The sequence below is a fragment of the Gopherus flavomarginatus genome, chromosome 6, assembly GCF_025201925.1.
Source record: "Gopherus flavomarginatus isolate rGopFla2 chromosome 6, rGopFla2.mat.asm, whole genome shotgun sequence".
NCBI classification, from domain to species: Eukaryota; Metazoa; Chordata; order Testudines; family Testudinidae; genus Gopherus; species Gopherus flavomarginatus.
This window is the reverse complement of record NC_066622.1, coordinates 91,857,707-91,880,493: the sequence shown is the minus strand read 5'-3', so window position 1 is coordinate 91,880,493 and position 22,787 is coordinate 91,857,707. Positions and strand designations below refer to the sequence as shown.

Genomic DNA, 22,787 nt, shown 5'->3' with positions numbered 1-22,787 from the left:
TCTGTCATAGGCAAACTAAACCATAGGACTGCTTACACTGTAGCAAAGCAAAATTCACTGTTTTCTTTACACTATGTTTATGAAAAGCATCATGAAAAAGCAATTTTTATAAACAGTATAAAGAGGGAAAACACAAGGCTTATAAAGCCTGTAATGTTCTGTTATGTATCAAAATGTAGGCCTCACTTTCAAGGGATGTCCTTAGGCCAAATCTGGCCTCAAATTTAAAGGATTGTGTTTATATACAGCTCTAAGACCACTAGAAGAATTCCCACAAAACATTTAAATAGCAATGAAGTTTAAAAAAAGCTTCTGTGTAGTGCTTCCACCTAACATAGGGCTGCATGAGCACTTTAAAGTGAAATTGATTAGAAGCTGTTCTATTTTCATTAATTAAAGAAACGTACAAAACAAATTTTTACAAGTTTTCAGTTTTAATCTTATGTTTTATGTAACTTAAAGAATATTTAAAGCAGTTTATCTGACAACATCCCTTTATAATGTGACAAACCTTAATTTATAATTAACTGTAACCTTAGAAATGGCTACTGTTAATTCTAGGAGCATTTCCTGGCCCAAGAGTTGTTCAATGTCTTGCTAGTTCCATATAGATCTTCTTGATGCTCATTTCAGGGACAATCCCCAACAAACACTGAAGATTTCCCATTTGTTTATTACCTTGGGTGGTGGGGATAAGCTCCCTATTCCTACCCACAAAGTAGGGAAGCTGCATTTGAGGAGACACTGTTAGTGGGACTAGACAGGCTGGAAATACCACCTCATGAGTTTTCAGAGTACTTACAAACATGCCTTATAGAAGAGTGAAGTTTTATTGTATTTATTCTCTTAACTTTAGGAAGGAAGGGAGATGAAAGAGGGGTGTCAAAAACTAAACAGTGGTCCTAAGTGGTTAGACAAAATACTGCTATTTACTTTAACATTCAGTTGTGTGGAAGTTTAAACAGCATTACTTTTGCATGTCTTCACATCAATCAAAAGGAGAAAAAAATCCCCTGGATCCTTTAGTGCTCTCCACTCAAAAAGCTTGGCAATAAGCACAAAGATGTTTTAGTTTTGTAGCTTTCCTGCAAATACAGTCTATGTAATTAACAGCGGTAGTTCTGGCTGGATATTGCTATTCTCTTTAGCCAGGAATAGGAGATGCTCAGCCACCATGATTTGGGTTTCCTGTGTGAGTTAACTGGCTGGTGTCTTTCTGATGATTTGGACAGGGAAACGGTACCATAATCTGCCCCAGAAACTGTTCTCTTGTGTGCACCATCGGCAGAAAACACACAAGATTTTTCCACCCTTAATTCAGTGGCAATCAGCTCCTCTGGGGCACGGTCTGTGTATAAAAAGTTGTTTCTACTACAATTATCCATCGGAAGAGCAGTACCCTAGAAGAGTGCAGCCCATGGCCCCAGCAGCTGGATGCTTCATTGTTGGAATTGATGAGCTGAACTGAGAAAATGATAGCCCAAGACATGCACACAAATACTCTCTCAACACATCCAACTGCCCCGAGGAGGCTGGGGAATGGCTTGCCACACCCGAGGACTAAGAGCTGGGCCTGTTGTAGTGTCTAGCATTACTTCAAAGTCGGCTGGGAAGGGAATCGTGGCTATGGCTTTTGTACAGGGAGCATAGCCGCTGCGACACCTCAAATGAGCCACGACACAAGGCAGATCCTCCCGTGCCGCTGCTGGCGGCTCTTCGACCTCCTGCCAGAGGAGGAGGGGCCCCCTACTCCAGCAGGCCCCACACGATCCCTGCTGAGGAAGAAGTAGTGGGTGGGAAGGGAAGGAGGAAAACGGTCCCTCCTCCACCGGCTTCAAGGGGAGACCTTGGGCCCGGGGTAGGGCTCTCCGCCACACCAGAAATCAGCCGCCTGCGGGGTCTCCACCACCCACACCTCGCGGGGCAGGGCCTGAGGCTCGGCGGCGGGCGCCTCCAGCAGGCGGTAGTAGTGGCAGTCCCGGCCGTTCTCGGGGTCGTAGGGGGGCGCCAGGATGTCGAGGAAGGCGGCCGGGCCGTCCACGGCGTCGATCTGGTGCAGGTTGTCGGTGTGCGGCGAGAGCAGGCAGGGCGGCGAGGCGGGCGTGCAGAGCTGGCGCGAGCGGAGCAGGGCGCGGCGGCGGACGCCGGGCGGCGCGGCGGGGGGCAGCGGGTCCAGGCAGGCGATGCGCAGGCTGCCGTAGAGCACCTTGAGCATGCCGTTCATGCCCGGGTGGTCGTGCAGCGGGATGCAGGCCCCGCTCCGCAGCAGGAACACGCCCATGCTGAAGCTCTCCGTCTCGCAGATGTGCATGTAGCTCACCGGCGGCACCGCCCCGGCCCCGGCCCCGGCCCGCGAGCAGCCCGCCCCCGGCACGGCCGCCGGGCCCCGCGGGACCAGGTGAAGGTCCTCGGCCCGCACCTCGCTCAGCAGCTGCTGCAGCCGGTGCAGGTTCTCGCCGAAGCCCGGCTCCGGCGCCGGGCTCCGGAAGGTAATGCGGGCCTGTTTGGCCACCCGCTGGATCAGGGAGGCCATGTTGTCCCGGGGCATGGTCGCTCCTAGGTTCGCGCACTCGGCACTGCCCGCCCGGGCGCCGCTCTCCGCCGTGCTCCCCACCCCCACTCCAGGGCAGGGCGCGCCCGTCTGCGCCGGCGCGCACGGCCTCTTGCATCATGGGGCTTGTAGTCTTCCCCACCCTACCCAGTAGGCTCGGCCCAGTGCAAAGTCTTGTCCCTGCCGGATGGGGAACGCGTGGCTAGCGCCGGGGGGCTGTAGGCTGGGAACTGCCTGGCTCTGCTGAGCGGCCGCGTTCACAGGCATAGGCACTGCAGGGTAAGGAGGCTTTCAGGGTGAAAGAGAAAACTACATCTCCCAGGGGGCTGGTGTGTTTCCTGCTGCAGGAAGAGGGCTTCGAGCTCATGGTCCTCCAGGGCCTAAAAGGCACCAGGCACATTGCGGCCACCTGTGTTCCCTGCTGTTGCAATCAGAACACTGCAGGGCTGGGGGTGCAGATCAGGACACGTGCTACACAGCACAGCAAAGGTTCCCCGTAACGAAAAACTCTAAAGCTGTCTGAGTGCACGGTACGCTCTTTCTCTTGATATATTGCAGCCTGAAACATATACAGATATAAATACCTTCAGAAACTCGGGAGGAGAGCCGTGGTACAATTTTTTTTTCAGTAGCCCCGGGAGCTGGGTGTAGCTGCAAGTTGTGATGCCTAGACATGTTCTTTCAATCAGGTGATGGCAAAATCAGGGATTATTGGATATGCATAAATATTTACAGTACTGACTAGTAACATATACATGCTGTTATTAAAGCTGTGCTTTTCTGTGAGCAGCTCTCTGTTCTCTCAGTTAGGATTTCTGCATTTGTTTCAAATGCTGCAGCCTTAATATTTGGGTGTCCAATTTGAGAAACCCAAGGGCCTGATTTTTATTGTTCAGGCCCTAAATATCTCAAGATGGGTACCCAAAATTAGTGATCATTTATTTAAAACTTTTGCCAGTAAACTTTTTCTCAATTTCACAATCTAAAATGGGGGAATAGTATTTATCTATCTATTTCACAGTGGTGTTATGAGGCTTAAATTCTCAATGCTGCAAGTTATTGTGTGCAGCTGTACCCCTGTACCTGTGCAGAGTCCTACTGACTTAAAGTCAGAGGTCTTCTTGTGCGCAGTTGTGTAAGATCAGGACCTACTTCATTAAAGAGACACCAACAACTTCAAAATCACACGTATGTCTGAACTTTTTTTTTTAGTTGTTGTTATACGTAACACCTAAATTGACAGATATTCTCTCTTTTCAGTTTATGTACCCTGTGCAATGCACAACACTTTGTGTAGAATCACTTGCACTGTTTCCCCTGGGTAGTCAGTTAGTCACTAGTCCTGCATTGTGATCAGTTTTTCTAATAGCAGACTCCCTTTGTGGATCACAATGTAGGATCAAGAGTCCAAACAAATATGCAGATAAACTGGATACATTTTAAAACAATTTATTCAGGTGCATAAGTATTTGCGGGACTGGTCCCTTAGAACAACATAAACAAAAGGGAAAGGTAACTTTCTCAAAATAGCGGGGGAGATTCTTCTTTTTAAACATAAGAAAATGTAATTGTAAATTTAGAAAAATTGGCAAAGGGCTCAGGAGAGGGTACAGTCCCTGAAACTACTTTTTCATTCATTTTTGAAATTTAATGATTTGAAGTTCATATGTCGTTTAATGTTTGCAAATTACTGTGATTCTGCAAACCACTATGTAGATATTATTATTAGTCCCTATTCATTTGTAATAATGAAACTATTTTATTCTATAAGCTTTATTGTTAAGAACTTCAGGTTTGTTGCTTTTTAAAAAAATCTAACACTGTTTGTCGTCTTTCAGAGAATCTAATTATCTGTTTAGTACAGGTAGCTGGCAACTGCAAGCATTTTCTTTCTTTTCTCTTCATGGGTGTCTCTACCCTCTTTTTTTGTGTCTGATTAAATTGTTTGCCTGTCATTAACAGAAGCTAATCATCAACAAGAACGTCGGTTCCAAATTATGACCTTTGAAGATTCTGAATATTGTCGAATGGGGATGAGTGGCAGTCTTTTTACCCAGTCATGGCATGGTGGTGCAGAAGTGGGACTGTCTCACAGTCTGATGTAAAAAAAGGTACTGCATCTGCTTTGGTGGCACATGACATATACTTATTTTCCATTAAATATTAATTACTGCCTATATAGTCTCGTATAAGATAAGAGACAACTCCTGTGTTGATAGCGCTTTTCTTGCTCAGCCCCTGACAAAGTTGTTGTAATTGTATTGCACAACTTGGTAACAGGCATAAAGTATATGTGTTTCCAGTGAACACATTTGTACTAATATTTGTTTTATTACCTTCTTGGCATTACACGTGCACAGGAGAACGTATCTTCTGTCTAGTGAATATTGTAAAGTTTTTTTAAATTAAAAAACAATTATTTGTATGTTTAGAATATAATAAAGACAAGCTGATTTTGATTTGCTGCAAAGATTGGCTGAATGGTAAAAATTTTTATTAAAGCTAATGTTAAAAAAAATTCTAAAATACGTAGGTTGAGAAAAGAGTGTCTGTACAGCTGGGTATGAAGCTTAGATTATCCACAAATACAAAGTTTGTTTTTAAGAGTCATTATTACATTGAATAAGAACCCAGTGGATACAGCTTGTCAAATTCAACAATTTAATTTAAAAATGAAGAGCATGTTTTGTGGACAAATGATACACTTACTCAATGAGATATGATTTTAGCAATAAGTTGTATAGTGTCTGTCCTGCCTCGGGTATTGCATTGTGTATGGCGGGGGTTCTCAGACTTTTGTACTGATGACCTTTTCACACAGCAAGCCTCTGAGTGCAATCCTCTTTATACGCTAAAACCACTTTTTAATATATTTAACACCATTATAAATGCTTGAGGCAAAGCGGGGTTTGGGGTGGAGGGTGACAGCCCGTGACCCTCCCTCCCCACATAAAAATCTTGCAACTCCCTGGTTGATTGGTTGTTTTGTTGGAGAGGGGGAAAAGTGGTCACCAGTTTGTTGGTGTTTGAATTGCTGTTATGGATTAACAGATTTATTTGGGCATAGGCTTTCATGGGCTAGAAGCCACATCTTCCCACAAAAGCTTATGCCCAAATAAATTTGTTAGTCTCTAAGGTGCCACAAGGACTCCTTATTGTTTTCGCTGATACAGACTAACATGGCTACCACTCTGAAACCTGTTATAGATTGTGAGTTTAGATATCCGCCAGAGTGCCTACAGCCTGTGAACAGGCATCTTTCTTTCTTTGTGTTTAGGAGATACATGGTGGCAGGCATTAGATCCTTTCTGTCTGTATTCATAGTATGTGGGTTACTAAGCAGACAATCTATTCATCAGAAAGTTGGTTGGCATGTAGAACTCTGCGAGAAGCCAAAAGGGTTGATACATGCCATACTGAAGCTCCCCTCCTACTCAGCTCTATTCTGTAGGACCATATTGAGGTGTAAAAGCAATGATTTTTTAGGAGTTACTCTGGCCAAGAGCACAATATTAATGACAGATCCCTTCAGTCACAGACATGCAAACTCAGGACAAACATTTGTTTGGACATTTACTCTCTCAGCGATCACATTTTATGCTCATAGATTACTGCTTGAATGCTTACTCTTCTACCCATCGGTTCCTATTGTGTGTTGCCAGGTGAAACAGTTTCACTGGAGTAGAGATGCCAAGTTCATAGGGTCATTTAAGAAGTCTGAGTAATGTGTCTGGTATAAGGAAGGAATTGGTTAGCTCAACTGCTAATATAGCCTTTCTGTACTTCACTTTATCAGTCTGTAAAGCTGTGTATAATACTTAGGGTGACCAGATGAGAGGAAGAAAATATCAGGACACATGGGAGGTCACCAGCAGAGCAAAAAACAAACAAACCAAAATTGAGTGCCGCTGGCGGAGCCAAAAAAAAAAAGGGGAGGGGTTGTGTGTGCCACAAAATATCGGGACAGATTGTGTCCCTATCAGCCGTCGGTTGGGATGCGGGACGAATGCCTAAAAATCAGGACAGTCCTGAGTTTATCGAGACATCTGGTCACCCTAATAATACTTGCCTACTGTGATGCTTCCTGGGGTACCCGAGGTTGTGAGGCACCTTGCTACCACCTGTCTTTAGCACAAGGAAGTCTTGTCATGTGTCTGCCATGGGTCAGCTCCACAACGCCACTGTCCACAGGCAACACAAGCACTTTCATCTAGGTCTTGCAGGCCCTACTATCACTCCACAGGTTAGTGATGGGCACATTCCAACCCTCAACTCCTCTGAACGTCTGGAGTGTCCACTGGATGCTCACAGTATTCACAGATTCACCGCTTCCAAATAAACATTACACCTCAGCTTACCACTTGCACCTCAGATCACTGCTCTGCTTAACACAGAGCACTTAGATCTATTTATAGTGAAATCAAGCCTCAGTTTATCTAACAGCGCGTAGAGAATCAAATGATATTATGTAGAAGTATGCATTCTGGAGCTTAAACTTAATTAACCAGGTACTCTCATGGCTTGTAGAATTGCTCACTGAAAATTCTTGCAGCACTTTTCAGTCAGGCTGCCTGTGATTCTCCTTTCCTGAGACAAACTCACTGTCGGTTTGCCTTCTAAGTGAAGAATTCGTTGTGACTCATTGCACTCCAAGAAACAGCAGAGATGTCTTTTGTCTTTATTAACATACAGGACACCCCCTTGTTTGTTTCTTCCTGTAGATTTCTTCTTGTAGATTTCACATTCACTCAGTCCACACTTGGCTGCCTATACACATAGCGTACATCCAGACTACCCCGCCGTATCGGCGGGTTAAAATCGATTGCTCGGGGATCGATATATCGCATCTAATCTAGACGCGATATATCGATCCCCGAGCGCGCTTATATCGATTCCGGAACTCCATCAACCCCAACGGAGTTCCGGAATCGACAAGGAGAGCCGCGGACATCGATCCCGCGCCGTCTGGACAGGTGAGTAATTCGATCTTAGATATTCGACTTCAGCTACGTTATTCACGTGGCTGAAGTTGCGTATCTAAGATCGATTTCCCCCCCCTAGTCTGGACGAGCCCATAGGCCTGCAGTGTGAGGCACACAGTACACAAATGTCCAGACAGGGACATGGGTATTGGTTACCTTCTGCGTGAAAGGAACATTTCAGAGGTATGTCACCTCCTGGTGACCTGCCTTAACTCCAAGACCATAAGACCATAATTTTCAACATAGATATACATATAGATACTTCTTAAATATTATCTCTGCATACATTTCATTATGATTATGATGACTAGTGGGATATTGGCTCTTGGTAGAGACCTGATGTGCCTCTTTTTGGTGAACTATTATGCAGCTATCCAACCCATGGAATCCTTGTAAAACTCTATGCACCTTCTGTGTCCTCTGCCAAATTAATTTGGCATCAAGGGGTCGTTGGGTCACACCTACTTTACAGAGAGGTTGTGAACTTTAAGTGAGATTTGTAAATTCCAGTGAGCTCTTTGGATGAAAGGCGCTACAGAAGTGTATATTATTATTATTATTATTATTATTATTCGTTTATTGTTACCATTTTATAATGTCTCATCTTTGCAGCAGCAGTTGCATGGGATTCCCAGGCCATATTGATGATAAATTTTACTTTCTACAATTGATCACCTCTTGATGCTTAATATTTTTATTTAATATATTTATTTCAGTTTCTAACAAAGACACACAGTGTCTTTCCAATAGTTTATGATGCATGTACATCAAATAAAATATATCACATAGACATTTTCAGAATTAATATAAAAGTCCAACCCATAGTAGAATCAAGCCATTCAGCCAAACCAACAGAATAAACAAATCCCACTTTCTGCTTCAAAGCTGATTTCTTCACTGGTCCTCACCCACCTTTGTGGGGGGAAAAGAGAGAGACTTTGCAACCTACTTTTATGGAGTGGGAATGTCCAGGGCACTTAAGTCTGCTTTGCATTGTCAACTTGATGGCCAGGATCTGTAAAACCAGTGTGGTTCACATCAGAATCAGGCTCCAGTCTTGGTTTCCTGCTCTGTTCCTCCTCCATGAGACATAGATCATGCTTAGATGTGCATTGCATGCTTTTACAGCTGTTACCATCCTTCTTCTGAATTTTCCCATCCTCTTTCTGCCATTCCTCCTCTATTTCTTCAAAGCCCTTCCCAAAGACTGCCAGTTTCTCTCTCTCAAATTCTCTTTTCCATACTGCCACCCTCTTCTAGAACTTCCCCCATGTTCCTGAAGTATCACTCACTGACTGCTATCGTTTTCTAGGACCTCCTTCCCAGTTCTTGTTAACTTGTTCTGACACTGATTAAGTACTAAGGATGTGATCAGCTCATAGAAGTTATAGATATGGGTAATGGTCAGGTAGATCAATGACAATGAATGGACATACATTTTATTGTATAATGTCATTTGTTAGCTATGATTAATGAAATGTCACAACATTGGACCATCTCACAAGGTATTAAATCATTGGATAAATAATTTAAAATTAGAAAATTTTTCACATTGTTGAGGATTGCAGATCTGTGTTTTATACACAGCAAAGTGATATCTGTTTAGAAAGCTGAGTTTTTTTAGCAATATTCCTGTCAATGAATTTGTAAGGCAACACAACTTTTTAAAAATAGCAGCCACTAGTCGAATGGATGACTATGGACGCTAGCCAAATATGCTTCAGATTAGGAGATCAAGACTAAAAAGAGAGACAGCCAACAACATTTCCATAATATTTGCTCTCTCTCTAGTAATGGTTTGCAGAGAAGAAGAAAATCTGTTTAGCTTGAAGCTTATTTCTCTTGGCAACAGAAGTTGAGCCATTAAAATATATTACCTCACCCAATTTGTGTATCAAAGTAAAAGAAAGTCAGTTATCAATTATTTTTAGGAAAATGTACATAGCACTGGGGAAACAGAGGCAATTAAGCAGGACATATTATCCCCTATGTAACTGCACTGAAATTAAAAGGCATGAATTGAGTTCATATATCAGCCTTCAGACAGATCTTACATATATGTCAAGATTCCCACACGCCTCTTCCACTGCTTCACTCATATACATCCTGTATATCATCAGCCACATAATTCACACTTTGTTATGCTCATCATTTGTTGTGACCTCTGAATTAAAGGCACAATTAACTTCTATATAAAACACTTCAGTAGTGAGAGCTATGTTGACAGCTTGTTACTGAACAGCCTACAGCAGGACTTGTGATTTAGAGGAGGAAGGTGAGTGTAGCTCATTAAAGATGGTCCTTAGTGCATGACTTAAGAGAGAGAATGGGCCCCATTCTGATCTCTAATAAGCTTAGCTCCATTGATTTCACTGGAGAAAGTCAGATCAGAATCAGGCATAATATCTCTGATTACATCAGAGAAGAGTGTTAGACTGCTGTGATATACAATAAGGCAATCGAGGTCCTGCCCCACCTTTTGTACTGTGACAGTCGAGGACTGGTTCTGGGGGAAATGCAGGCTCCTTTAAAAATATTTAACCATTGCTGCACCTTCATGTTCTGCCTCATAGATCCTGGAGGTGTTCTGCTTGTAGGAAGAATGTCGCCAGCCATAAAAGCAGGTGTGGGGTCTACCCCACAGTGCTGCAGTGGTGCTGACACAATTTGATGCTTAAGCTTTACCAGGTAATACCTTATTTGAATGAGACAGTGAATAGAGAAAACGTATGGGAGAAAGGGGAAAAATAGCCCTCTTTCTTTAGGGAAAGAACTTTCAGGTGAAATTCTGTCACTTTCCAAGGGTTGTGCAGTGCCCTTTTTTTATTTAAAGATGGGCAGATTACATAGGTGATCATAAATATGAGGTGTTTAGATATAAAACGTGGGTCCTGGTGAATACTGTTGCATTGTTCAACAAGATATTTCAGAGGACTTCTAGAAATAGGAGTTGCTTTGCCCCCATCACTGCTTAAGAATGAACTCAACTCTGTAGTTCAACAGTCTTTCACAGCACTGCCATTATATGCCCAAGAACTACTTCCTGGGAAAAGACTTTCTAATCTTTACTCACGTGAGTATCCCTGTACCTTAGTGGACCTTTATTTCAACAGGACTACTCACATGAGTAAGGACCGCTTTCATGCAGGGTCAGTCTCAATGGGCCATATTTTCAAAGGAGCTCAGATCCCATTTAGGCACCAAAATAAACTATGTTTTCAAGAGTGCTCAGCACACTGGGTCCTTATTTCTTTTGAAAATCTGTCTGCAAGTGTCACAGTGGGAGCTGCTGAGAGCTGAGCATTCTTGAAAATCTGGCTCTTATTTAGGTGCCTATATGGGAGCTGATCTCTTTTGAAAATCAGGCCCAACATGGTTAGCTTGTTACAGCACAGTACAAATCTAAAATGAAGTTAAAGTAATGGTTCCATTTTATGAGAAATGGATGTCTGCACATCCAGAAACTCAATATTTAGTGGATTTTAATCTCTCACAGTTAATATCAATATATCACCCTGATGAGGAATCAATGTTCTGTTGAAATCAGAGCAGAACAGAACTAATGCAAAGCTAGCAGAGGTTTTCTCTGGCAAACACCAAAAGTCCTGTGACCTGGGAAAGCCATAATAACAAATGCTAGGTAAATATGGAAAGAAATTTGCTATGAAATGTACATGGCCCCGAAGATACAGCTGGAAGCAGATATGTATCTAGTCAGAAATTTGGATGCTTAGTTAAGGATTTATTAGTTCTTCCAAGATCTGTGAACACTGAGTAAGTTTCATTTTGAGTCTTGCAGCCTAAGCCTGTGGCATGCATCCATGGAGTTAGTAAAGTGTTCCTTTAGTTGACGTTAGTTTTACTGGGTGTTCCGATACTATCAAAACTAGAGAAACTTGAATGAATCTTTGAGGCCATAAAAAACTATATTCTCCTCCTTGCTTTCTGCTGCATAATCATCTAAATAAAATATATATCAACAGGAATGTGTCCAGATACTGTTTTATGAAGAATGTAATTAGAAACAAATGGGAATTCATCTAATTAAATGGGATCATCTTATAGTGTGCTGCACACCATAATAATGAGAGACACTTTTTTGGTCTTGTAATTGACAGTAGGAAAGACACAATTAATAATAATAAAAAAAGTACTATGTCTGCTTTTGATTTTTCCCTTGTGCGTCTTTATTACCGGCTGCATTTAAACCAGATGATATTTAGTTTACATAGATGCATTCAGAAGTAATATAATGTATAGGAGTCATTTACAGAAATAGATTTTATGTACAAAAGCTCTTAACTCAGATCCTGGTGATATACGTAGAACAATGACCCTTTTTTAGCATCAGGGGTTTACACACGCTGTGGAGGTAGGATGGGTCAGTGAGGCTGACTGAGTACAATGTGTTCAGCAGTAGTGCTAACTGCTGCTTTGAAAAGGAAGAAGCAGCATGAATTACCACATAGTGCTTGCTGTGAACAGCAGCCCTAGAAATGGGCTGAGAGGCTGGCCACATCGGCAGTTTTCTAAGCCATGCCTCCTTCGATCTGACAATTTCATTCAGCAGCTTTATTTGGTGGACCCCTCACCTGGTTCCCGATCTTGCACCCTTTAAAATCAATGGGCAAACTCCAGCTGGCTTTGATGGTGCTGAATGATGTGTTAATAAGAAAGTATTGCTCAGCGAGTGAGCTGGGGGAAAAGAAGGGCTCTTCCCTCTCTCCCACAACTCACCTTCAAATGACAGGACAAGATTTTGCTCTAAATATCCAAGGAAGGCGCCACTGAACACTCACTAGGACTTGTTTCATAATTCTCATCAACTGCCAACATTTGCAGTCCGACTTTTATTTTTGTCTCTCAGCCCATGTATGTTACTCCCATTAACACTCACATCAGGAAGAGAGCGTATACTTTGCCTGCTTTCAGAGACCTGCAATATAGAAATACATTTGTGTTACTATAGGCCATGATTCTACTCCCATTGAAGTCGACAGGAGTTTTGCAATGGATTTCAATGGCATAGGATCAGGCCTGTAGGTTTTTACATTTATCCTTGGTTCATGAAAAGTTTTAAGTACAGGGCTACCATTGCTTCTGTTTCACCTAGTAGGTGTAGGATTAAAATAATGGTATCATCCTATTCCCTTTATTCAAGTGAGAATACCCTACTTTAAAAATAGTGATCAGATTCTCCTTACTCACACCAGAGTCACACTTGTGAAACTCTGTGGACTTCATTTGAGGTACTTGTGATTGACACTAGAGATGAATCAGGCCCTGGGCCTCATTTATCCCATGTCCCAGAGTATCATGACCGCATTAATAGTTGATACATACATCTCTCACTCTAAGCTTTGAAAATATGCCTCTTAGGAACCAGAATCTTCTATTTTGGGAAAATACCGGCACAAATTCTAGTAGAAAGAGGTATGAATTCTTTTCAAGAAGCACTGCATTGCAATGTGACAAGTTTTTCTCTGAAAATCAGTTATTGCTTGGTGTAAGAATGGTTCAGTTGGGCTCTTTGTAGGAGAGCTGGTACTCTGCAATATTCAAGGGTCTGGATTCTCCACTGCCTTGCATCATGTGCAGTTATTTGCATAATTTACATTATATGGTGTAAAATGCTGCTAAGTCAGTATGGTCAAATTTTACCCTCCGTTTGTGCAGGTGTAAAGATGACTACATAAGGTGCAAGGTAATACAGAATGTGACACTAGAAGTTCTGCAACCGATCCCACTGCAGGGGGTTGCTGCTAGTGTTGTGGGTTGATAGTCTGCTAGCACACTGGCTGCATCATGAGTGTAGAGCCAGCACTGTAGGTACTTCAAGCACTCAGCTCTACCCACTGTAGCTCTTGCTGGCTTTCCTTAAACCAGCGGTTCCCAAACTTGTCCCGCTGCTTGTGCAGGGAAAGCCCCTGGTGGGCCGGGCTGGTTTACTTACCTGCCATGTCCACAGGTTTGGCTGATCACGGCTCCCACTGGCTGTGGTTCGCTGCTCCAGGCCAATGGGGGCTGCGGGAAACGGTGCAGGCTGAGGGACGTACTGGCCGCCGCTTCCAGCAACTCTCCCATTGGCCTGGAGCAGCGAACCGTGGCCACTGGGAGCCACAATCGGCTGAACCTGTGGACGCAGCAGGTAAACAAACCGGCCCGGCCTGCCAAGGGCTTTCCCTGCACAAGGGTCGGAACAAGTTTGGGAACCACTGCCTTAAACAGTTGCATCATTTTTTTTTTTTCTGTAAGTGGGTTGCAGAAATAAAAGGTGCACGTACCCTATGTGCAATTACAATCAATGACCAAAACAATTGTTCCTAACCCAGCCCCTGTGGGCAGCTTAGTACTGGGGTATCAAGGCAAGAGTTTTGTCTCTTGTAACCTGTCTCATACTGGCCTCCTGCCTGCAGGCCACTGCCCTGGATTCCCCTGCTGTGCTTTCTTAGCCCTCTAGCTTTCTTGCTACTGCGGCAATCTTCAGTCTGCTGTTCCTGCTCTCACCTAGCTGTCAGCTCTCTCGAGACACCTTTCCTTTTCCTGGACTCAGGATTAGAGAAACCCTCTGCTGGCTGGATGATGTGGAGGGTAACACACTGCCAGTAATGAATGCTATACTCACTAGTCATTACATTTGTAATAAATGAGTGACACACAAGAGTGCTGGTTAGAGACCCATCTTTATTTTCTGTCATCAATCACTTGACTTGGGCCAATATCACAGAGGTTAATATTCCTGTCATATGAGTGGGGTCCGTGTCCACTGGCAGTAATATTTACAGAGGTGACATTGGGAGTTGCCATGGAAACTCTTCGGTTGCATTCATATATGCCTTTGAGTTCTAAAATTGGGAACTGGTTGGTGGCAGGTTAAATTGGCCAGTTGCTGGAGCTAAAGGTGGATTTTGTTTTTAGCTCAGAGAGTGAGCTCTGAAGAAACAGTATTCGGGATCTGTGAATCCCACATATCATATGAGCGCCATTGAGGTAAATATCTTGGAGAAAACGTGGCTTGAAGTTTTGAGGCTGGAGTAACTGCTGGAGAGATCAGGTTGTTTATTACACAAGCCTCTATCTATTAGCATTGAGAGGACAGAAGAAACGGATTATCTTCTTTGTTTTTAGTACTAGGACATATTTAGTACATTTTGTTTGTCTGATATTGGATTCTTTTCATTTTGTTGTGTGTAAATACTGGTATAAACACATTTCTCTTTTGTTCTGTCTTCCCTAGTCGGAGTGATGCTTGTTAGCAAAATGAACTAATGGGGATAAGTAACCTGTTCTGGTCTGCCGTTGAAACAAGATCCATTTTAAATTAAGGCCTTGGAGGGATACCATGGAACTATGTTTGCAAGAGTTATAACAAAAGTGAATAGAGCTGGCAGCATATAAATCAACAAAAAAACCCTTCAGTCCACACTTGTTACTGACAGAACCAGTAACTGCCAACACTATTTACTTTGGTGAAAAAAAATTACTGGACCAGATTCTGCTCTCATTGCACTGGTATAGATCCAAAGTATCTTTGTTGACTTCAGTGGGATTGCTTTGTATTTAAACCAGGGCAAATGAGATCAGAATCCAATCCGTTGATAGTAGTTCCTTCTTGACCTGTGTGTATTGGATTGAAATCAGCTTTTGTATATATGTATGATTTATAAAAGGTGAAATTAACATTTAATTGGTGTTAATCTAGGTTGTTTGGTACAGATTCACTAGGCTGGTCAGGGGCCAGTTTAGTCCCTGTGGTGAGTTAGAGCAGCCTGTTACCTACTTTGTAATCTGGATTTTTTATTTTTTTTATATAAAAGTTTTGATTCATTATTTTGCTTTTTTATCCATTATCTAATATCAGTCTGAATTTATGTGAATTCTAGTGATACTTAACCGGAATGGGGATGAGTTGTAACCATAAAGGAAAAAAGGAGTTGACTAAAAGAAAAAATTGCTCATTTATGTCTCAAACATATTTTAATGTAACTAAAATTATAGAATTGTTTAGAATTTATAGGCAGAAGCTGAAAATTTCATTAGAAGCCTAGTTATATTAAACTCTCTTCCTTCATAATACTTTATGACCATCTTTTTCCATAATATTTTTGACTATCGCTGCAGAAGAAAAATGGACGGTTTGTTTAGCAGACATTAGAAATTTATTTGTCCCTGGCTTAAATAATTAGAGGACAGGGAAGTTACACCAGAGATGAATTTGGCACTTGAGGTCAAATTTTCAAAATGCTCTCAAGAGAACTTTGTGGAAAAACTCTCTTCCACAGTTTGACAAGGATATTTTCTACTTTTGCAAACAGAATTTTTACATGCAAAACTAGTAGTTAGACAAAATGATATTAGTGCAGACAGATCCAGATTTTTGCCTGCGCAGATATGCAAGTCCAAACTGACGAGGTATGTTTGAAAATGTGTAGAGCATATTCTGTCCTTAAGCCAGAAGCACCAATCCTATTGGCACCACTGGAAAGTGCACATATGAAAGAGTAGGATGTGGCTTTTAGCTTTCTGCTTCTGTGGGAGCTGAGGTTTCAGGTTATGTGGAAAACTGAACAATGCACTTTTCTGTGTAATTGACATTCTAGTATCCACCATACAGTATAATTTGTACAAACTGGAAAAGTCATCTATTACTATATGTAACAGGAAAGCATCAGGTGTTCAACAAGAGGACAGGATTTGGGAAGAAAATATAGGGCAATGATATCTGAACAAAAACATTTACAATTTTCTTTTAAAAACAGGTGTTATGGTTGCTACTACCCAGGCCTACCTAGCATAATCAGCATTAGATAAAAGAAATAACTTGGGCAAAGTACTGGGCAGTTGTTTCATCAGGATGAAATATTCTCTCTGAATTTTGCTTACTTGCTAGACCTATTTTTATCAACTTGAGACACAACTATCTTTTTTCCAAGTCAAGCTATGGATGAGATTTTCCTTTCATGTATATTTGTGTATGTGAACGGGTTCCCCCTTCAGCTTCTGGAAACCTGGATAAGCAGTCTTGAGTGAGTTAACTAGTATAGACAGTCTACTATAGAACCTTCGTCAAGTGTCCTTATTGTTGTTTATGCTCTGGGTAAATCACCATATAGGAGCAGTTTTGTAGCCTTTTTATACTGCTAGCAGTCTTCTCAGGGCATCCAACTGGTGCGCTGATTACCTCCATTAGCTCATCAGGCTCTCTGGAGGTACAAGTGATCCCTTCACCTCTTCCAAACCCAAACTACTCAAGTCCCTCCTACTCTAACCACAACAAGGGCCCTGAGTGTTCTAAGTGACCAGGCTGCTGATTTCCAAAGGGCTTAGTTTATAGAAACTAACAGCACCCTCTCAGAGTGTACACCAAGAATAATTCTGTTGACTTCAACAGAGTTACATTGGTGTTAAATGGGTGTGAGTGAGTGGCAATTCAGGCTCTTAGCTTTTTATTGAGAGAACATATATATAGTAGCCAAAGTAAGGTTCAGTTTCACTTTCCACTTATGACTGAGTTCCTTTTTGATCACATACAATCTATGGAGATAGTGATGACAAGAATGAGGGAGAAGGATGATCTTGTGGTTAAGATACTGCACTGGAATTCAGGAGATTTGGCTTCTGTTCCTGGTTCTGCTGCAGAGACTTCCTGTGTGACTTTTGCAAGTCTCTTAATCAGCCTGTCTCTTAGTTCCCCAACTGAGTGTTTGAGGAGTAGAGTTCTTCGTTGTTCCTCCCTTTTGTCGGTCTTGTCTTTTTAGATTATAAGCTTTTTGGGTCACGGGCTGTTCTCTTACCATGTGTTTGTACAGCACTTAGCACAACCAGGTTACTAGGTGCTACTGCAATACAAATAATAATTACTGACTTTTCTTTGGGTCTGTAGTCAGGTATTGAATTGAAAGGATAGCTAGTGGCTAAACTTGCTTCAGTAGGTGAAACTGATAAAATGCACAGTTCTGATGAGAAGTTCTAATTCCCTGTGTCTGGTGCCAGATGACACACACAGAGGGCTTGGCTACACTGGAGAGTTGCAGCACTGGTGTGGCTTTACAGCGCTGCAACTCACTCACCGTCCAGACTTGCAAGGCACTTACAGCGCTGTATCTCCCTGGCTACAGTGCTGGTTGTACTCCACCTCGACCTGAGGAATAACAACTGTAGTGCTGCTGATGCAGCGCTGCTCTGCCAGTGTGGCCACCAAAAGCGCTGTTATTGGCCTCCAGAGGTATTCGGAGGTATCCCAGAATGGCTGTTCAGCCACTCTGCTCATCAGTTCGAACTCTACTGTCCTGTCCTCAGGTGATCAACCGTCAGACCCGCCCTTTAAATGCCCCGGGAATTTTAAAAATCCCCTTCCTGTTTGCTCAGCCAGTTGTGGAGTGCAATCAGTGAATCTTTCCAGGTGAACATGCCTCCACGCGACAAATGAGCCCCAGCATGGAGCAATGGCGAGTTGCTAGACCTCATCAGTGTTTGGGAGGAGGAAGCTGTGCAGTCCCAGCTGCACTCCAGCTGTAGGAATTATGATACCTTTGGGCAGGTATCAAAGGCCATTCTGGGAAGGGGCCATGACTGGGACACACTGCAGTGCAGGGTTAAAGTGAAGGAGCTGCGGAGTGCCTACTGCAAAGCCCGCGAGGGAAAGCACCGCTCCGGCGCTGCCCCCACGACCTGCTGTTTTTACAAAGAGCTGGATGCGATATTTGGGGGTGATCCCACCTGCACTCCGAGGACCACCATGGATACTTCAGAGTGAGAGCGGGGAGGAGGAGGAGGAGGAAAGCGAGAGTGAGGGTACTGGGGTGGGGGGAGACACCCCAGAGTCCAGGAGGCATGCAGCCAGGAGCTCTTCTCAAGCCAGGAGGAAGGTAGCCAGTCGCAGCAGCCGGTACTTGGTGGAGGACAAACAAAGGAGTGGGTTCCCAGTAAGCGGCTTTTATTTTCAGGATTGAAATGTTTTGGGAGGGGAAGGAGGGTTAGGGCTCCATGCATGCATTCCTAGATGCGGAACAGCGCATTGATGTGGTCTATCACATTGTGGTTATCGGCCTCGGTAATCTCTTCAAAAGTTTCAGCCAGAGCATGGGCAATGCGCTTGCGCAAGTTTATTGGGAGAGCCACTGTGGTCCTTGTCCCAGTCAGGCTAACGCGGCCGTGCCATTGTGCCGCGAGGGTTGGTGGACCATTGCAAGACACAGGCAAGCTGCATAGGGGCCAGGGCAGAATCTGCATTGCAGTAGAAGACCCTCCCGTGCTTCCCAGGTGACCTGCAGCAGCGAGATATCTTCCAGTATAACTTCCTGTGGAAAATGTTGGGATAGTGTTCAGTGTAGGTGCCCCCTGCAGCTGTTTGTTTTCCCCAACGCACAGAAACCCCAGTACAACCCTGAACCAGTCCCCCTTACTCACCATTTTGGGACTCCTGTGGGTTATGTGCACTCTCTTTGGTATGGGAAAGTTATGCTATTGTGAAGACTGTTACTGTGGGGGAATAATTCTGTCTGGTATAAACAATGCTGCCTCTGTTAAGTGATGCATTTTGGCTTTACAGTTGCAACCTTGAGATCTCGGCTGTCCGTGTTATCACCGGCTGAGAGACTAGAAAACCTCCGAAGAAGCCGCAGGAAAGCAAAGAAGACATGCTGCAAAAAGTTATGCAGCAATCTCTCACAGAGAATCAAAAAGCGCAGGACTAGAGGGAAAGGGAAAGCAGGATCCGCCAGAAAAACGCAGCACAGAGGAAGAAAAGCACAAAGCAGCTGATAAGGATCCCGGAGTGCCAAGCGGACTCTATCCAGGCATTCGTAACCATGCAGGTGGAGCACTACCGCCCCCGCCCCGCCCCGCCGCCCTAGTCCCAAAGCTCTTTCCCTTGTGCCCCCATGTCAGCTCAAAACCCCTTTCCCCAACATCCAGGTTCTTACCACCACCAGCTGCCTCCAACACCTGTACGTTCCCCAACCAGCCCTGAGAACTACGACCCTTATGCACTGCACTCAACCCCATCACCATGCAGTATAGCCATCCTGAAGTGCAGCAGTCATTGCACAGCACTCCAGACAGGACATATTCAAGCCTGTGACTGTACAGTTCCCCACCCTATCCCCTTGCCCTTTTAGGTTCCCAAAATGTTGTGTGTCTGTCAATAAAGTAATTTTCTTTTCAATAAATGAATTCTTGGCTTTGAAAAGAGTCTTTATTATTGCAGAAAGTCAAAGATACCTTAGCCCAGAAAAGAAACAGGCACTTTAAATCAGCTTAGAAAATGCAGATTCCAACTAACATTGTAGCCACTGCACTTCACTCACGTGCAAGGCACCAAACATTACTGTTGGTTTTCAGCCTCAAATTCCTCCCTCAAGGCGTCTCTAATCCTTGCAGCCCTGTGCTGGGCCTCTGTAGTAGCCCTGCTCTCTGACTGTGCAAATTCAGCCTCCAGGCGTTGAACCTCGGAGGTCCATGCCTGACTGAATCTTTCACCCTTCCCTTCACAAATATTATGGAGGGTACAGCACACGGATATAACCGCAGGGATGCTGCTTTCCCCCAAGTCCAGCTTCCCGTACAGAGATCGCCAGCGCCCCTTTAAACGTCCAAAAGCACACTCCACAGTCATTCGGCACTGGCTTAGCCTGTAGTTGAACCGTTTCTTGCTGCTGTAAAGGCTCCCTGTGTACGGTTTCATGAGTCATGGCATTAACGGGTAAGTGGAGTCTCCAAGGATCACAATGGGCATTTCGACGTCCCCTACTGTGATCTTCCGGTCTGGGAAAAAAGTCCCGGCCTGCATCTTCCTGAACAGGCCAGTGTTCCGTAAGATGCGTGCATCATGCACCTTTCTGGGCCAGCCTGCATTAATGTCAGTGAAACGCCCACGGTGATCCACAAGCGCCTGGAAAAGCATAGAGAAATACCCCTTCCAATTAACGTACTCGGATGCTAGGTGGGGTGGTGGCAGAATAGGACTATGCGTCCCATCTATCACCCCTCCACAGTTAGGGAAACCTATTTGTGCAAAGCCATCCACAATGTCCTGCATGTTCCCCAGAGTCACAGTTCTTCTTAGCAGGATGCGATTAAAGGCCCTGCAAACTTGCATCAACACGATTCCAACGGTTGACTTTCCCACTCCAAACTGGTTCCCGACAGATCGGTAGCTGTCTGGAGTTGCCAGCTTTCAGATTGGAATAGCCGCCCACTTCTCCACCGGCAGTGCAGCTCTCAATCTCTTGTCCTTGCGCCGCAGGGTGGGGGCGAGCTCCTCACACAGTCCCATGAAAGTGCCTTTTCTCATCTGAAAGTTCTGCAGCCACTGCTCGTCATCCCAGACTTGCATGACGATGTGATCCCACCAGTCAGTGCTTGTTTCCCGAGCCCAAAAGCTGCGTTCCACAGTGCTGAGCATGTCTGTGAATGCCACAAGCAATTTCGTGTCGTACGCATTACGTGACTTGCTATCATCGTCGGACTCCTTATTGTCACTTTGGATCTTAAGGAATAGTTCAACTGGCAGACGTGATGTACTGGTGAGACTCGTCAGCATATTCCTCAGCAGTTCAGGCTCCATTTCCCACAGACCGAAACGGAACACAGAATCGCGCTGCACAGAAACCATTGAAAGATGCAAGATGGCACCAAATGTTGAGGGAAACACAGGGATTGCTGGGATGTGAAGCGATGCAGAATGACCCGCACCCTCCACCCTCTTCCCACAACCCATGATGCCAGAATGGGAAGAGGTGCTCTGTGGGATAGCTGCCCATAATGCACCACTCCCAACACCGCTGCAAATGCTACAGATGTGGCCACACTGCAGCGCTGGTAGCTGCCAGTGTGGCCACACTGCAGTGCTTTCCCTACACAGCTGTATGAAGACAGCTTTAATTCCCCAGCGCTGCACACCTGCAAGTGTAGCCAAACCCTGAGATATCAGAAACATCTTAAACACCACCTCTAGATCCATTGTTCATCAGTCTGATCTGTGTATTTCTAAAGCACCCATTATCAAGAAATCTAGATGCCAAATATAAAAGTAATAGTTTCACTAAATGGACCAGATCTTAGCTCATCTCAGGAGCAGTAGGTAAAGAGGTAGATTAAACCCACCTTTACACCACCTGCTCTTGTGCTTCAAGAGTTTTGGGAGAGTGGCTACTGGATTTCTGTAGCAGCAGATCCATCAGCCTCTGTTTCCATAGGTGCCGACTTCCACTGTTCGCAGTGGGTGCTCCCCCACCCCTGCACTGCCCTCGCCCCACCTCCATTCCGCACCCTTCCCCCAAGTCCCTGCCCCTGCACCGCCTCTTCTCCACTTCCTCCCCTGAGTGCACACCTCCCCGCTCCTCTCGCCTCCCTCCTGGAAAGTCCTAAGTGCTGCCAAACAGCTGTTTGGTGGTGGGAAGCGCTGGGAGGTAGGCGGAGGAGCAGAGACATGGTGCGCTAAGGGGAGGGGGAGGAGGTGGGGCGGGGGGGGAGGGGTTCTTGGCTGCTGGTGGGTGCAGAGCACCCACTAATTTTTCCCTGTGGGTGCTACAGCCCCAGAGCACCCACGGAGTCGTCGCCTATGCCTGCTTCCATTCCTCTCCTGGCCCACCCCTGCCTTGGCTCTGTCTAGCCCCCAGGCCCTGCTGCTCAGAGTTATGCAGGGTGTCCTTGCAGAGGTTGATGGAGCACAGGCGGAGCAGATGTTCTTGTGAGGTTTCCCCAAAAACTGCCCCACTCCCACCGCTGGTGACAGAGCAGGCACTGGCAACCATGGGGGAGGGCAGAGTTATTTTCCTTTCTGTGTTTTAACACTAACAATGCTGACATAAGATATTGTGTCAGCATTAGAGCTCATGCCGAAAGTGTGTGAACCAGGCATGAGTTATGCAAATAGATGAACCTATAGGATTATAGCACATCTGCACATGGGATCAGAGAGATAAATAGGCACCCATGTAAAAGCTACAAAGAAAGAATAAGAAGTTTTACTGGAAGAAAATTGCAGTCACTCTGGGCAATGTCTGCCTGTCATCGTTGACACAGTAGCTATTCAGCAGTACGTATATTGCTGACTGCTCTGCAGAGGACAGATCATTAATTACAAGGCATGGCAAACTGCAGTATACTTAGGGCTCCTGGGTGATGACAGGCTGACATCACCCAGAATGACTGCAGAAGCAGTGTGGTGCCCAGCCCTACATACGGCTTTTAAAACTGATAAGAACTGTTAACCAAAATGTCAACCTCGAAGAAAGCAGTAAATGTGTTCA

The 22,787-nt window shown here is 44.5% G+C and overlaps 1 protein-coding gene and 1 long non-coding RNA gene across 2 annotated transcripts in view; one reads left to right on the top strand and one right to left on the bottom strand.

Moving 5' to 3' along the window:
• Positions 1 to 1,763: 1,763 nt before the first annotated feature.
• Positions 1,764 to 2,624, bottom strand: ADO (2-aminoethanethiol dioxygenase). The gene has a single exon (XM_050958347.1). It carries the CDS (start codon positions 2,546 to 2,548, stop codon positions 1,835 to 1,837), a length of 714 nt encoding a protein of 237 aa, XP_050814304.1. The 5' UTR covers positions 2,549 to 2,624; the 3' UTR covers positions 1,764 to 1,834.
• Positions 2,625 to 2,907: 283 nt separating this feature from the next.
• The window catches only part of LOC127053508 (uncharacterized), a 29,140-nt gene continuing 9,260 nt past the window's right edge, over positions 2,908 to 22,787 (top strand). Inside the window, exons 1-2 of the long non-coding RNA XR_007775065.1 lie at positions 2,908 to 3,081; positions 4,514 to 4,662. This is a non-coding gene — a long non-coding RNA (uncharacterized LOC127053508). The remainder of the gene's footprint in view (positions 3,082 to 4,513; positions 4,663 to 22,787) is intronic.